This window comes from Nesoenas mayeri (genome assembly GCF_963082525.1).
Source record: "Nesoenas mayeri genome assembly, chromosome: Z".
In the NCBI taxonomy this organism is placed as follows: Eukaryota; Metazoa; Chordata; class Aves; order Columbiformes; family Columbidae; genus Nesoenas; species Nesoenas mayeri.
Window position 1 is genome coordinate 59,264,784 of NC_137542.1, and position 17,884 is coordinate 59,282,667.

Genomic DNA, 17,884 nt, shown 5'->3' on the forward strand with positions numbered 1-17,884 from the left:
TGTCATCTAACCTAGTGGAGCAAGTAGTTCCATTTATGAAGAATTAAATATTTTTGAATTGTCTTCAGAATCACTTAATTAAAAGCTGTCGGATGGTTGTACAGTCTCCATCCTTGGAGGTTTTCAGGACTTGACTGTGTAGAACCCTGAGCAACTTGATTTGATTTCATAGCTGAACCCGCGTTCAGCAGGAGTTTAGACTAGAGGTCTCCTGTGGTTCCCTCCAACCTGAATTATCCTGTGATCCTGTATTTCTCTGCATCTCACAGCCTGTGGCTTATATGTTCAATAACTGCTGGAGCAGATGAGTTTACATCTGGTAATTGCTGCCAGGAGTGGTAAAGTTAATGTCACTTCATTGAAAAATACTCACTTCAAAAATAAATTCAGTTTTAATTATTCAGTAAATGGTAAAAAATAAACACTTTAATTGTTTGCATAATAATATAACACATTTTATTAATATAAAGAAGTGTATATGTATTGCGCCAAAGCTGTGATTTTATGCAATAGATTTTTAGTTTGTATATGTGTTGTCAGATTTCAAAAATTATTATATAAAGAGGCTATTTGACTGGAAAGAGTAGAATGTAGGAAGTTTTTTCCTTTTAATCAAGCAAATGCATGCACCTTATCTCGTATGGTTTTGGCAAAGAAATGTATGGTGCCAACAAAAATCTTTACAGAAAGGCTGAGTCACAAGTGTAGCCGATACTCACAAATAAGATAACTTACTGATTAGATAACTTCTCAAAGCCCTTTCAACTTTAAATTTATGACATTTTAAGATAAATATCTGACATATTTTAGTAATTACTTTCTAGAAATTCAGAGCTTTTGTAGAGTTTTTGGAAGAATTGTTCATCTGTGTAATGCAGCTCTTGAAAATAGATCTGAGTACTAGAAGGAAAAAAATATTCTTGTGTTCCTGGAAATCTACATTTAATGGCATGCATTAGTTAAGGCCTGGTTTGTAACTTTAGTGGACTTCAAATATATGCATCTTATATCTCCATACATTGGCAACATTTTTTTGTGAGTAGAATAAAATTGAATTTGCTCTTGATTTAAGCTAGTCTTTGTTATTGGTTAAGATGAATTTCATGAAAGGGAGTGTGCTGCTCTTATTGCAGCAGTGTTTCCAACACTTTTCTCTAAAGTGTCCCAAAGCGAGTATTTTCAGAGATGCATCACTAGAGGGGTTTTGGGAGGTCTTTGTGGATTGTACCAAGTGTTTCTCTTGTCATTTCTCAAAAGCAAAACATTTCTTAGAAATATTTTGTTCTGTCTTAGGTACTCAACTATTTAAAAATATGCAAGAACTGTGTTGGCTACTCTCTAGGTAAAATAGAATCTCTTTTTTTTTTTTCCCGGTCATAGTTGTTAAGCAATAGAGTATGAAAGTCAATACATGTATTTCTAGATACTAAGTAAATTTTATGGGTCAAATACTTTTTTCTGCTGTTTAAGCAAACAGCTATCAATGAAGAAATACAGATGAAAAAGCATGGTAGATGTGATATGGTTCATTGAATGAATATGTATGCAGTGCATATAAGATCCATATGCATCAAGCTAAAAATACATGTTTTCAAGGGATTTAAGTGACAAAATAGAACCTATTCCAAATATTTGCTTGAAAACTTCTGTCCTTTGTTTTACTATGTTGAAGCTGAAAAGTCTGCTCTGTGGTTTGTGCTGATTGCCACCTTTGTGTTTCCACTGTACTCCATAGTTTAGTTAGTATTGATTTTCAGGTGGTTATTATTTCATCAGTGCCATATTATTTATGGATGTAAAATCATGTTAATATTTCTCAGAAAACTTGGATAAGCCTGTGTGATGTTGGTAATGCCAAATGCTTCATGTATTAAAAAGATACATGTTTATTTTGACCATATATAAACTGCACTTTATATCTCAGAGTTCTCAGTATCTTGCTGGTTTATTTTGTGTCACTTTCATGAGATTTCACTGTTCTTCAAAGAGCAGAGACTAAGTGTCAAAACTGATAGGGGATGAGTTGGTTGCTTTTTCCTGTTTCAGTACAGGAATGGTAGTTGACTAGTGATGCTACTTCAAAAGTGTATGAAGGCAGGTGAACTGCTTAGAGAAGGCAGTAAGCCTTTTTTCCTGTCTGCTTTCAGGTGTGGAGATGATGGTATCTTACTGTCTTTCATTCTTCCCAGGGTTACACATCATTCTGGAATGATTGCATCTCCTCAGGATTGCGTGGCTGTATGTTAATTGAATTGGCATTGCGAGGGCGTCTTCAGCTAGAGGCTTGTGGAATGAGGCGCAAAAGTCTGTTAACAAGAAAGGTAAGTGAAGGGAAATAGTCACATTCACTTCTGTGTCACGCTTCAGGCAATATGGTAGCTATAAACTACAACAAGTTGCAAGAAGACTTCATTTTTTTTCTTTACATGGGGATGGGGACTCTGAGTACTGACCTAAGGTAAATGCATAGAGATAAAAGTATTTAAATGGTGAGCTGAAGTACCTTGAAAGATGTTCTGTACATGTTCTGTGTTCCTGTTGGCTCTCTTGACGTGTACCTGCTGCTGTTTAGAACCTTGCAGAAACAGCTGGCCACCTTTGGCCAGGGTGCAGTGGCAGCAGTTCCTTCTGAGAGCCAGTAGCACCAGTTCTAATCTGCCAAAGGAGCTGGCTTTTGCAATGTTGGTGAGATGTGGGCTGGGGCTCAAAGGAATGGCTAACAGCCTGCCAGATGTATCCTGCAAGCTGTTTAATTCTGCTGTACACAGTGTGGCAGTTTGTGCTTGCAATGCATGGGAAGGAAATGATCTGTGTAGCTTGGGCCCCTGAGAACACAAAACTATCCCACTTAAGCATGTGACTGCTATGTTTAATTTGTTGTACTGACTGGCATTTAAGATGGGCAAGTTTTTAAGGTCCTGTGTTGAACTGGGCTGAAGATTTGAGGCCTAAATTTATTAGTTTTTATACTGGATTTTTTCCTTAGTACAAAATGTGCGAAGTCACGCTGTTTGAAGAATTTTTACTTCATCAGCGCTAGAGGATACTTGTAAAATAAACTTAATGAAAACATAGTCAAATGTTGTCTATCCACCACAAATAAATTCTCTTTTATGGCACATTTCTCTGTCAATATTATCTTTTGCTGAATTTTTCAAAGGAAAGCTGTCAGATTTCCCAATTTTCTGCCAGCTTCTTCCTTGTCTGGAGAATTGAACCTCTGTTCAGACAAACAGCTCCTACTTAGCTTCATGTAAGCACTTTCAACATTGATTAGTCTGCACATTTATTTTTTTTTCCTCCAAAGGTTTTGGCTCTATAGGCATTCAAGAATATTCCTTAGCAGTTATTTTAATTCTGTGCAAACCTTATCAGCTCTATCTACCTGAAATTCTAACTATGTTTTTATTTAGGAAAATGGAAAAATAACCGATGCATATGTTCAGTAAAGAATACAAGCAAAATTATTGAATTCTTGTCATCCTTTGTGGGTTTGTTTTTTTTTTTTTTGGTTGGTTGGTTATGGTGTGGGGTTTTTTTGTGTGTATATCTTTTTTTCATTTTTGGCGTTTTTTGTGTATTTATTTTGTTTTGTTTGGTGTGGGGTTTTTTTATGTTACGTGGCTTTTGGGAGTGGGTAAGTGTGCTTTGTTTCTTCTCACTCCCACCTTTGCTTAAGGAGGTAGAAAAGCTGTCCAATATTAAAGGGTTTGTTCTTTCTGCTCTTATAAGGCAATAGAGATTTTTTTTTTTTATGCAGAGAGGATCATTCTGTGGAAAACACTTAAAATTCAAATGAAGATTCATTTCTGCCTAAGTAATTTCTTGCAAATAAAATCCTTAGCTGCTGATGTGTATGAGGTTTCTTCTCTCTCTGCACCACCTCTCTCAATTTAGAAATCGGTCTCATGAATGGCTTGTGTTGGTTTGTACCTTATCTGAAGCTTTTCTTTAAGAGAAAGTTTCAGGCTTATTCTGTTGGCTAGAGGCAAGTGTTTCAACTCTACCAAGTGCCCTTCTTTGTCACCCATTTGCAGGCTTTTCTCCCTTTGCCCTCAGCTTTCACTTTGAGTTAAATACTATGCCTAGAGAGTGGAATGAGCTGTGTGGTTGCATCGAAGGTTGTGATTTAGTGGCAATACCATTGTCTATGGCTTCTGCCTCTCAGGCTGGCCCTTCTTCCGCCTCACCTCAGGTTCATCCTCAGATTTTGTGGGAAGGTAAAACCTCTTTAAAACTCAAAACTTTGATTTGTGAATCAAGACCCTGTATCTTCAAGCCATGGTCCGGAGGCAGGTTTGGCCCATGTTTCAGCTGAGAAGGGCAGCCCTGTCTTTGCGAAGAGGCTTATTGGAGTCTCTCTTGGGTTGTTACTTGAATCCGTACATGCTTGTTGGATAATGCCTCTGGCTGAAAACTAATTCACTTCTTTGATAGTTTAGTTTTTACTTGAATTACTTCCTTGATCTTGTCTTCAGGTGGGGCACAAAGTGAGACTGCTGGCACAACCAATAAGGTGAGAACAAGAAGAGGGCAGAACTAGTTCTTTAGGCAGTAGTACAGATTTATAACCGGCTAACTGTGGCCTTAGTCATACAGCTGATTTAAAGATTGCTAGCTACAATGATTTCTACTTCAAGCCTTAATTCAGGTAGAACTTTGCTGTGTTGTGGTTTTCATTTTTTTTTTTGTGGTTTTGTGGAACTTAAGAATAGATCAGGATGCATTAAATCCATGCTTGAATGCCATGAGAGACAAATGAGACTGAGAAATGGGCAGACAAGGACTTGATGGACATTAGTGAAACTTTGAAAGTCAATATGACATTATATATGTTGCAACATCCTCGTAAATTTGGTTTAAGAGTATGTAATTATTGCATCATTTTTGAGCTCTATCTACTGGTATCAATTTTAGAAACAAGGAAGTGAATATTGAAGTTTATGTATTAATAAAGGAATTTCTAAGACTAGTGGTTGTCGATCATATAATATGATACTCTGTGCTGCTTTACAGCCTCAGAAAGCAAACAAAATCACTAGATTTCTTACAAACAAAAGAAATCCCAACATATCCTTGGTGGATTTACCTCAATATTTTATAGCTGACAATTCTGAGTGATTCATGCATGAGTGAATTTTTGTATTAAAAGTAAATTATTAAGTTTTTTACTTAAAAATCAATGCAAGAAGTGCTTAATTTTTAGCATTGCTTAATTGCAAAACTACCTTGTGGAAAATGCAAATTAAATATTCTGTATAATTGAAATTTCCTCAGTAGTTGGATGCAAGGCAGATCTAGTACGTGATAATTCACTGAAAAATTTGAATAAAGAAAGAAATTTTTTTTTTTTTTTTACAGTAAGGCTAAGGACCATAATCTCTGAAGAACGAGGATCTTAGCTTCTTTCTCTACCTTAGCTCTTTTGTTAAAGAGAGAAAAAAAATTCCCCCTTGTGGATGCTTAATCTTCTGTGATGATTCAATTCACAAGATCGCCAGCCCACTCAATTTCGCACTCTTCTCATGCTGTTCTGACTCTGAAGAGAGTTAGCCAAGAAGCATTTATCAATAAATCCTTCAAGAAGGAGCAGATCCATGAAGACAGGAGAGAGGGGGCTAGGCTTCCGCTGTTGCTTCTCTCCACATGCTGGAGAGGGCAGCATAAATACCTTAGGAGTGTGAACCAGAATACTTTTGTTTAAGGGCAAGGGTAGTCAGGAGAATCCGTGCAGTAAATATTCAGTGTGGCAGAGAAATGAGAAGAAACAGTGCTGTATGCCTGGCTGCAGAGAACGGTAAACTTTGAAACAAAATCATGATGCCTTGTGGTTTCACAAGAGCTTGTGAAGTCTTGGCTGAGTTGAATGGGGCATGCACCTTACAGCTCTTTCCTTAAGCACCTATGTGTTTAGGTTTGTAATCTCACAGTGCATTATATTTACACTGACTTAAACTTCTTTGCAGTGTAGAAAAAAGCATCTTAACCCCAAATAAGCAAGGAAAGCTGTTTCTAAACTCCAAAACAAAAATAAAAACCAACCAACACCACCAAAAAACCAAACCCCCAAAAACCCATCCTAGACTTAAAAGCACTTCATTTATCTCTTCAGTAGGTTTGTTTTGAGTGTGTGTGTATTATTATTATTATTATTATTATTATTATTATTATTATTGTAATAAAACAGGTCAAAAAGAACTTCACATCTCATCTGTTAAAGTGAGATGGTGAGTAGTAGGTTACCAACTGCAGCAGGCTGGAGAGATCCATTGTAACTCCTTACTTTGAAACTGGTCATATGGGATGCTTGAAAGAAATGTAAATACTGTTGGAATGTCAGTTTTAAAAAGAAGTAAAGATAAATAAGTTGGGTGTTTTTAAGTTAACTATTAAAGGAAGGTCTGAAAGGTACCAATTATAGCCACAATACTGCAGCTTAAAAACCCATCTTGAAAGATGTTTCTGTTTAATTAGAGAACAAACTTCCGAAATTTGAAAATGGAACTGGAAAGTATATAATATCACTATATTTTCAGTAAGGGTTTTTGAGTGGCACAAGCTTGTAAATCAGAAGGAAAAGTACACATTGTATTGTGTTTAGTTTCAAATAGGGGTTGTCTGGATTGAAATGTAGTTGTGTTCTTAAAACCCAATATCTAAGATTTATGGTTGGAGTAGTATCCAGCTCCCAAAAATGGAGACCTGGACAGTATCTCAAGTGACCATTTAATCTAGATGCAGTAAAAGATAATGAGATTTCTCTGGACCCTCTCTGGTAGATGTTTAGTTTCAAAGTCCTCCATTGACTGCAATTCAGCAGCTCTCTGCATGTTTAATTTGCCTGTTGACGTTTTTGACAATACATCCTGCGTTTTTCTTATTTCCAGAATAAGCCAGTATATTTTATTTTTCACAAAGTGGGGACCCTAACCTACTGTTTGATACTTTCTTTGGAAAGTATCTTACCTGCTTTCTTTTTAGATCTAAACAAACTTAGTTCTTTTTAGCCTGACATTGTGTACTGCTTCATTCTTGCCTATTTTATTAAAAGTCTTAGTTTCTGTGCTTTGTATATATGATCTAAATTGGAAATAATATTTCAGCTATGATCTCATCACAAAGATCTCTCCAGCGGTTCTCCTTTCCATTTCATTGACTTCATGTGCACCACCTCCAGTTTGGGATCATCTTGCCAGTACTGAAGCTGTCTTAACATTGCATAGTGTCATCTCTAGACACTATGAAAATGTACTGGACTCCTCTATTGTTTGTAGTAAGGATTATCAGAACTAAGGAACAGAACTAAACTTGACATGCATTTCATTCCAGGACACCTTTCTGATGACCATGAAGCTTTACAAAAAATAAGAGCTCTCACTAGCTTCTTGTCTTGTATATGTGCATTTGTGTTGATATGAATTTTTCTGTCAGTTACCTATTATCTTTTTACCTGATGCTTATAAATACTAACTTGTAAAACTATTTAAGCTGCCAGATTTGTTATTTTCATAGCTAGCTTTGAAATTATAGTAATTCTTCTTTTCTTAAAGAAAGAGAGATTTTTATTGTTATCCATTTTTTGTTCAAGCATATTGACTTAGGCTAGTTTAATCTGTATGTTTTTGCTTAGTGCATGTTTTTCTAACCAGAAAAAATGGCATTTGAATTGGTTTATATAACTATGTGTAAACAAGCAGTTATTCAAATACTTAAATTTTATTATGTCACTGTGAGTGATTTTTTTATAGTTGTTTTTCTCCTGTGCTCCCTTGAGAGAAGAATTGAAATAATTGTCTAAGTTACTAAAGAACAAACTTAAATGATAATGGCATTTACTATTGCATATTAAGGGGTTTATTAGTACATACGTATTTTCCCTGGTATGTATGTTCTAACTGTTGGTGAACAGAACATAGTGCTGCTGGTTAACATGTTTTTCAGAGCTGTAAAACTCACAGATGTTGTCTGGAACCTGTTCTTGTCCATCAGTACGTGGAAGAAGAAAACCAGTTTTCCTGCTTTTTCAGTTTGTAACTTATTTATCAGTTTCACATGGCCTAACAGTTTAACTGCAGTATTTTGAATAAATTGACGTGAAGCAGTAAATAGACTGCCATCAGAGCATATTTTAACACTGTAGTATACTTTGATTTGTGGGGAAAGTGTAGGACCTGGCTGGGTTAGTGGATTGTCTTCTTTAACAAAATAGCTATTAAACATGTTATTAATCCTATCGTTTTAGTCAGTTAAGGTTAATTTAAGTTATAGATAACTTATGACTTAACATGGTTTTATAATTACAATCTGAGATACTTTGGTTGGTTTCTTTGTTTGTTTTTAACTAGGTATGTTTTTTTAAACTTGCATATTTGTAGAGATTATTTTTTTTTAAATATAATTGGTTATGATAATAGGCAGATTTTTCCATTTTTTTTGTTGGCAGATGTTTATGGCCTGTGCATTAAGTCAGAATACTGACTGCATTTTATTCTGTCCTAGGTGATTTGCAAGTCAGATGCTCCCACAGGGGATGTTCTACTTGATGAAGCTCTGAAACACATAAAAGAGACCCAACCTCCTGAAACAGTACAAAATTGGATTGAACTGCTTAGTGGTAAGCCTTGGACATAATGTATTTGCTCCCCGCCCCATAAAGCTAATTATGTTACATGGCATCACTAGATCTTACACTGTAAGGTTTTCTGGGAGAAAGTATGCAAATAAGTTAATTAGTCTGTTGTCCAGAGTAGTCTCTTGTTGATTGTAGCCTTTACTCAAATATAATTAACTGTTGCTTTTGACTTGGTATAGAAAAGATCTAGATGTGTCAGAGGACATCACAACTCTGTGGGAGAAATGGCTTCCACTGACTCTAAAGTAAATTCAGACTGCACCCGGGAAATACAATCACCTTTCTCTGTAATGGGAAGTGAGAGTTAGTGGAAGTTTGGAGTACAGGTGTATGGATTCAGTATTCGGATCTTTTGATAAAGAAAGCATATAAGAAGCTCGCTGCTCAGATGTAAAAATTGAGGATGAATTGGCCATTAATCACAACGAAATAATAAACAGTTAAGAGTTCTATTTTTCCATTAATTGGGGAAATGTAACATATATTTTCAAATATTAGATACTCCTTGTTCAAAACAAAGTTTTCAATATAAGTCCTTTGCACACAGCTCTTCCTGTGAAGGGAGTAAGTTGTTGCCAAAAAAATGAAATGTCAAGCAGATTTCATCTTTACAATTGCAGATAACATTTTTCATATGGTCTCACGTTGCACCAGATGATGTTTAGATTGGACATTAGGAAGAAAACTCTTCACAAAAAGGGTTGTCAGGCATTGGAACAGGCTGCCCAGGGAAGTGGTGGAGTCACTGTCCCTGGAGGTGTTTAAAAGGCGTTTAGACAAGGTTCTTAGGGACATGATTTAGTGCGAGGGTTAGGTTATGGTTGGACTCAATAATCGTGAGAGTCTCTTCCAACTGAAATGGTTCTAAGATTCTAAATGTCTTGCCAACAGTTGTATCCCCAGGATGCATAGGTTAACCTGAAATGAACTATGGCCATCTTTTAACATGTAATACTTCTACTGGTTTGGGTGTTTTTTGTTTTGTTTTGTTTTTTTCTGTAGCCAAAACTCATCACCAGGGTTTGTCTGTTTTTAGAAGACATAAAGTGCAGCTTCTGTGAAGTGTATCAGATCTGTACTTGAGTTGTGCAAGCAGTGCAGGAAGAAGACTCGCTGTTTTGTCAACAACATGACTCTGTGAGGTAGAGGGTAATGAGACTTGAAGTTGTCCATCTAAATCTCTGTTATTGTAACAACCTGTAAAGTAAGAGTTTCAAAAGTGAGCAAAATCTCTCCAGCTTTATCTGCCTTCTTGTTTTCTTCATGGTCTTTTCATTTGTCCGTACCAACTTAAACTGCCTACCTTGCACATCAGTTTGCACTCCTGTCCTTGCCATCTCTCAGCTCTTGCTCCGTGACTGTAGGGAGGAAGGAGAACAGCAGGGGACATAGCTGCTGCCTGGCCTTGCAGTTCAGCTCTTGCTCAGCTCTCTTTCACTTTTACAGCCTGCAAAAACAATTCATTTTTCTTGTCCCAAATACATAATTTGTGCTGACATTTCACCTTCTTTCCCAGTGCGGAGCACATAAGTTAGTACTGATTCAAAAAAGGTCAACTAATGAATGAACAATGTTGTAGGGTTTTTTTCAGCTAAGCTAAGATTTCCTTGACCCTGCTGAGCTTTGGCTCTGGGTAGATAATTATTGTCAGAGCTGTGGCTAAGACTTGGATCAATCATTTTTATTTACATATGGTTATAATTTACTAGTTCTTGGATGGCGTTAGCATTCTTTTCATGTCCCATGGTTTAGATGACTGCCCTTTGAAAAAAAATATATTTTGGTATTTTTTTGTTTTGCTTTCGTTTTTTATAAACTCTTTTAGAATTTTGCTTTAGGGTCTGATCCTGGAAAAATAGCTCCTCTCTGTAGTTACCAGCAATGTGGTGAAGAATGCTGCTTGAAGTTACAGTACGTATGGGTTCAAAGCTATCATGGAAATATTTATGGATGTGTAAGGTGATGTGTGCCAGGCTGATGTTTTGTAAGATAGCCTCTAAGGGAAGCAAGTGTAGGGAATGCAGAAGATCGGATAAAAATGCCAGGTCTTCCTGTAGATGTAACAAATACTGTGATACTGTGATATCTGTCCATGTTTGGACAAGCGAGTGTGTGTAATTGAGGAGTTTGGTCACAAGGTGTCACCACAGTACTGATTTTTGTTACCGTATAGCCACATCCGGTTAACAAATGTAGCAACATTTGGAAATAACCTTTGCCCTGTGAAATGCTGTAAGGAGAGTGCTCCTGTGTGTGTGATACTTTAATTCATGGTGAAGCTGGGGAATCACATTCAGTGAGGTGTGGGAGCTACAGGAACTTGTGTAATTCAGGCCTGGGTGGGATCTCTGCCTTTCACTGTGCAGTTGGTGCTGCTTAATTTTTTTATTTAACTTGGCTGTTACTTGCATACAGTGTACATCACCTTCTGTCACGGTGGGAGGAACTTAAAGTCATCTGTGGCTTTTATGATTATTACTGTATGTTAACCAACGAATTTTTAGAAAGCTTTCTGATACAGAAATTCTCATATCATTTATAGAAAACCCTCAACTGAATAGGAAATACTTAATGCTGTTGCTTCCCTCACCTCTTCAAATATATAGACTTTTTAATATCAGGAGGATATCTTCATACTTATGATACATATTTAGGTAGGGTGGAGCTAAACTTTCTAGCTTGTTAAGTAGACTCTTAAGCAAAGGTGGAGTTCTTGCTGCTTAACAATTTTAATGTTATCAGTAGATGTTTTGCTGATCTTGTATTTAAAATTCCATCCTCTGTGCACACAGAATCACATGCTCTGTTAAGGCAGGAGAATCTGGCCTTTCAAAAAGCATTAGAAATTGTTGTATTGGTCAGCTATATGAATTTGACAGCTCAGTTTGCACCACAGGGTGGAGTGAAGAACATGGCAAGAGTACAGCTTAAACTTTGCCTGACTGTTGGGTTTTTTTGCTTGCTTTTTTTAGGTGAAACATGGAACCCATTGAAGTTGCACTACCAACTACGAAATGTCCGTGAACGGCTAGCTAAAAATCTAGTGGAAAAAGGTGTACTGACAACAGAGAAACAGAACTTCCTTCTTTTTGACATGACTACGCACCCTCTCACCAACAACAATATCAAGCAGCGCCTCATCAAGAAGGTTCAGGAAGCAGTTCTTGACAAGTGGGTGAATGACCCTCACCGTATGGACAAGCGCTTGCTGGCACTGGTTTATTTAGCCCATGCTTCAGATGTTCTGGAGAACGCTTTTGCGCCTCTTTTGGATGAGCAGTATGATTTAGCCACAAAGAGAGTGCGGCAGCTTCTGGATTTAGACCCTGAGGTTGAATGTATGAAAGCCAACACGAATGAGGTTCTGTGGGCTGTTGTAGCAGCTTTCACAAAGTAACTGCACTCAGACTGAAGTGTTCTCCTTTCATGTAAACCAGTTGTTTCTCTTCTATTGACTATTCATGTTTTTCTGTAATTTGTACCTTCTTACATGATGAATCGGCGCTTGTTTGATGGGAATTATAAGTGGCGTATTCCCTCCTTCTCTGTGTATCTGTATACAGCATTCTCCTGGTACAAGAGACCTTCCTGTTTAAAAACAACAGAAAAAAGTTTTACTGCCATATTGGCATTCCATTTCCTATTCAGTTTGAGTTATCTGAAATACTTTGTTTAATCTATTTTTCATCTCACTGTTATTGAAGTGGTTTAACATGGAAAGAACCTCAAGGAGAAAATGTGCATGCAGTTGGGACCACTAGTCTCAGCTAACACAGATGTGCGCATGCATCAATACTTCTGCAGTACAATTCATAACAGATTTAAAAGGGCCTTTTAAAATCACCAAAGCTACATGTTGGAAGTGTCTGTCAGGACATTTTATACACAGATGTTGTTTCAATTATATCTAACAGAACTACTTAAAAAGCAAAAATGCCATTAAGCAGCTTTGTCAATAGTTCCCGTAAAATGCCCCATAAATTTTACTTTCCATGCAAGTTTCTTGTGTACTTATATTTTCATTAGAACAATAGCTGAGTCATAAGGCTAGTATAGAAAGGTCCAATTGTTTCATAAACCAGTTTTGGGATGGAATACATTCCATTATACTGTATATATAGTTCAAATTGTATATTAATAATACATCCCCATCTTAGTATTTTGCAAGATCTACTTAGTTGTACACCTGGTGCCCCTTATTTGCTGTCAGCCATTGCCATTCGATGGAAAGAAAGGCGTCCTGTAACAAGCATGTATGTGAAAGCTGTTTTGTTTCCAGTGTCCACAGAGTTTGCCATCCAGGTATTCTCAGTCTATGCATTGCCTTTGGTCATTAGTGTACGGAAAGAGACTACTTTCTATCATTGTTCATAGTGTTTCCGCACCCCCCTCTTTATGGAAGAGGCTCGTGACCAGTACAATTCTTAGGTGCAGTTTTTAATTTTGTACACAAATTAATGGTTGTCTCTTAAACCTTATGATCTGTTTTACACCTTAAAAACCAAAAGTCACTCCTAGCAGGTGTTGCATGTAAAAGGTTAGCAAGTAATGACTGCAGTTCAGACGACTAAAATTTTTGTAACGGGACGCTCTGCTATATTTCAGTTTTTTACATACAATTATGCTGATTAGCACACTATTGTAAAAAATATATGAAGAACTTGAGCTTTTTAAGATTTATTGCCTCTTTGCCATTGCTTACCTCCCATTGGTTTCACAGTATAAATATTCTGCATTGAAAAAATTAAGCATTGATTTGTATTTTTTCTTTCCTCATAACGATGCAGACTTATAGTGGGGCTAACTGGTGTTTAGAAACTTCTTTGGTTAATATTCAGAGCAAGAATACTAGATGGTGTATAACTGTAGAGCTGAAATTTAAGGGAACCCTTAATCTGTATACTAGCTTTTTACCTACAGTAAATAAACTATGATCTTGAAAGTGCCTGAAACAGAGCAAGCATGTCATTTTTATTTTTTTGTTGCTAATTAGGAAAGGTTTTATTGCTTAACTGAAAGCTTTAGTTAATATTCTTCTTATTAGAAAGGGAGAGTTTATATTAAGTAGATCAAACTGACCTAATCAGTGGTGTGGCTCAGACCTGCAGGATTCATGACTGAGACAGTTTGTCAGAGTGCAGCTGTGCCTGCCCTGGGGAGACCTCTTGTCTTGAGCACTACTCCACAGCCTCATCTGTGACTGGACTTATAATTTTGCTCTTCATTTTCTATCGTTTAGATGCTTAAGTAGCTGACTTTAAAATGCAACCTAAATTCATCATACCTATATAACCTTTTTTAAATAAGGGTTTTTAAAATGGTCCTTAACATTTATTGGCACACTGTTCTTTCAGTTCTTAAATGCTGTTTCTTTAGAAAAATGGAATTAAAAGTATATTGTAAGATATTTCAAACTGGTTTACAAATAAAAAGACAGTGTTCTGTCAGTTGTAAGATGTTTAAAACTTTGAGGAGCTTGGGCATGAACTTTGGATGTTTTCTTTTAAACATTTCAAAATGTGATTGCTGTAAGTGGAGGAAAAATGAAAGTTGCCATCTTGCTCTTATATTTCACAGCTTATAAAATACTTACTGTACTTAATACTATATGCTAACTCTGCTTTCATTGTCTTGTGCTGCTGTGATCTGTTTTCTCATTTTCTGTTGCTCTTTGAGAGGAAGGAAAAGTAATTAGGTGGAAAGGTCAGAAAAATAGTGACGTATTCAGGATCAAGTTAAGTGCACAAAACTTTTAAAATTACTTTGAAAGTCTAAGCTACTTGAAACATGCTTCAGGCCGAAAGTATCTTTCATAGTCCCTTTCCTGTCCTCTCATCTCCATTCCGTGTATTCTGTGTTCCTGCTCTTTTCATGTTAGGTTGTGGAGGATATTGGAGTTTTGTCACCCTTGCAGCCAACATGGTTTCAAAGAAATCACCCTTTAATCCCCTCTGGAAAGAGGCTGGGTTGGTTTTTTTGTTTTGTTTTGTTTTCTTTTTTTAAATTTTATTTTTTCCACAGGGAAAATAACTGCCTACAGTATTTATCAGATTTATTTTGCTTAGAGATAGAACCTTTTTCTGTGATGGGGATAGTTTCTACTGGGTGTATCAAAGCACTTTGATGTAAGTAATGAAGGTTTTGTGATGAGTGACTGTCTTTTGCTGAACCACCTAGTAGAAGCCTGGATGTGCAGGAGAAATAGGTGAGCTTTTGGAGTCTTGAGTTCTATGTTGTGCTTTAAAAAGCCCAAAGCCTCACAAGAGCTACCAGACCTTACATCTAACAAGGAAGGTAAGTTTAATAGGATTTAGCGAACACCCCCCACTTCGTTGCTGTTTCAGGTTCTGATAAAATGGTTAAGCATGGGAGACAGCTTTGTTCTGAGATTCAGGTACCCTTCTTCCCGTTAGCTGCTCCTGCAGCTCATGGACACCTGGAGACCTGGGTCTAGGACACTGTTGGCTGCTCCAAGTCCTCAGCTCTCAATGTCTCCTTAAAGTGAAGACTGTTGTCCATAGCCTGAACTTGAACGTATGCCACAAGAAAGAACATACGCTATTCAGGGATCCATTCTTTTAAAACTAACTTTCAAGTTAATGTCAAAACCTTGAGATTTACATCCTTTCCTGTGTTTCTAGAGGTAATGCTACAGTGCTATATGGGATGCTAGTGAAACCTGTGTGCCATACAAGACGCTTTTGAGGTGAAAGTACCATCTATGATTCTATGAAATTGGCTATAAAAGGCTGGTGACTGAGTGCTCATGTGTTCATGCCCATTTCTCCTGCAAAGTGAAGATACGTATTAACTAATGTGTTCTCTGTGAACTGGACTGAATCTGTACTGAAACAAAATAAAGCACCCTTTCAACTATCAGCTGCAAATCGTTACTGTGTATCACATGCATGCAATAACAAAATGATTTTTTTTATTATTTTATTTTTTAATTTTTATTATTGTTTGCTAACTAATTCCACTTTTTCCTGAGACTCTGATCTTCACCTATTTGGGAAATAGATGATTTCCATCAAAGCCTCAGTTCTGCCTTAGCTAGGCTTCAGGCACTTCAGGTAGTCAAAGCCTCTTATATACTGGTTTCTACTCTTGTCCCTCTATCTTTCTATATCAAAGGGGGTTTCCACCTTCAGAGAAGTACAAAATTCTTAGAGAATTAACTAACTTATTTTATGGTAATGATGTATACAACACTTCAATTACTCAGGAAATGAGATGTTGTCAACCGCTTTGGAAGCACGGGATATAAAGTGTGACTTCAGGTGTGTGTAGGAGGTGGCCTTCTTGGGCAGGAGAGGAGGTTCTTTGGATGGGGAAGGAGCAAAGTCAGACATGCTGCCCATATTAATCTCTAAAAAATATCTGGACTTTCCTTCTGTTGGGTCTTGTTTTCTTCTGCCTACAAAGCAGCAGCAGGAAGCCTGTGAAGAGCTGACAGTAGGAAATGCCTTCTGACTCGGGAGGGAAAAGCTTTTGTAGGAAAGGAGAAGAAAATCTGCTTCCTAAGACAGCAGAAATTAATAGGGGAAGAAATGCTGATGAGCAGTAGCTTTTTGGGTCTTCATCCCTGCTGCCTTTCTGTATTTAAAAACAATTTGCTGTTCTGGCTTTTTTCTCTCTTGACTTTGGCCCCTGTTTTTCTCTGTTTCTTCCTTTTTCCCTGTGGCTTGATGACTTCCTGTCATGCTCATGAAGTTGTCCTGATTTCCAGCCTTAGGAGTTTCCAGTCTTGCCGTTTTATTACTAACATTTTTTTTGTCTTTCAATTTTACAGTCAACTTGAGCTTGGCTCTCCCTTACACTGTACTCGGAGTCACTTTCGCCTCTGCTTCAATTCCCTGCCGATGCCTTCTTCATCAAATGCTTTTGTCAATGCTACTTGCTTCAGTGGCTGAACTGAAGCAGCTGGGCACCTGCTACAGTTTATAACAAGTGTTTTGTTAAGGTGAACAAAACCTGATGTTAATTTACCTTGAAACTGCTCTTTGTCTCCTTCTAAAGCCAGCTGTTGTCCGTGTAGCAGGGAGGACTTTGCAGCCAAGGGTGGTGATTTCACTGGTTCTCTAATGTGAGTGGATCTTGTTCCTGAGCCAGTGCTCTAAGAACTTCCTATCTCTTCCTCAAGCGTTTCCTACCTACAGTGAGAGCGTTATATTCAAGAGTGGTTTTTCCCTTTAGGGCTCTCTGTTTGCTTAAAGAAAAAAAAAAAAAGAAAAAGATTGTTTTGCAGCTCAAAAAAGCATCTTCTTTATTTGGCCATTTTTAAAATGGAATTTGTAGATGCTTAAATTATTTGGAGGGTTCTCTACTTATATTTAATTTGATTTAAGGGGCTAAGTGGGAGAAGAAAGAGGCACAGATGTGATCACATAAGCTGGTTTCCTGGCAAAATAGACTCAAACATTTTAGCTTTTTTATTTTTGCTTTCTTGACTCCCAATACATCATTCACTTCATTCCCATCTAGTGGATCTGATGTCTGCTCAGAAAGGATTTGTCGACATGTCATGCACTAGGTTTTTAGGATTTATCATGTGTTAACCTTTCCTTTTGTATATTTATTCAAGTATTGGGTGTTGGGGTTTTTGATTTGGGGTTGTTGTGGTGGGGTTTTTTTGTTTGTTTTGTTGTTTGTTTGTGGTTTTGTTTTGTTTTCTTTCCTCCCTTTGCCCTGGGATTGACCTCATGGGTAGGTGTTAGGAGAAGGTTTTGGTGCTTGTAAAGTGAAATGACAGGCAGTTCTTGAGTTTTCTTTGCAATTGCCAGCACATCTTTATAGGTCCTTCCTTATTTCATGTCTGTTTAAATGAAACCAAATCGTGTTTCAAACAGCTTTTATTATAAAATCCTGCTCTGACTCTTTAAGCTCCCGGGGACCTCAGTTACTTCTGAAAATATAATAAGATTTAGCTAAGTCCTATATGTTTTTGCAGTGCTAAACAGAACAATGCCTACACACCATTATAAATCTCAGACCCTGTATTCAGACGACTTGCAGAAAGAATTTAGCAAAAACAGTTTGTTTCTCCAAGCAGCAACCTTGCAGTACCCCACCTCAGCTGTGACATTGAGCAGAACCCCGATGGAGAAACGCTGGTGTCTGAACAAAAACTGGTCCAAGGGAGCTTCTTCTCCTGGAAAGGTCTGAGATTTCTGAGGCCGTTAATCTTATGCAATTTTCTTAATGAGCTTTTTGAAAATATCTTGTATGGAAACATGCTTCATTACTCTTTCC

General features: G+C 37.2%; 1 protein-coding gene across 1 annotated transcript in view; it reads left to right on the forward strand.

Moving 5' to 3' along the window:
* The window catches only part of GOLPH3 (golgi phosphoprotein 3), a 34,193-nt gene extending 18,547 nt beyond the window's left edge, over nt 1-15,646 (forward strand). The window contains exons 2-4 of the mRNA XM_080362025.1: nt 2,190-2,321; nt 8,500-8,614; nt 11,605-15,646. Of these exons, the coding sequence (XP_080218151.1) occupies nt 2,190-2,321; nt 8,500-8,614; nt 11,605-12,029 (672 nt within the window). The 3' untranslated portion in view covers nt 12,030-15,646. The remainder of the gene's footprint in view (nt 1-2,189; nt 2,322-8,499; nt 8,615-11,604) is intronic.
* Nucleotides 15,647-17,884: the final 2,238 nt, after the last annotated feature.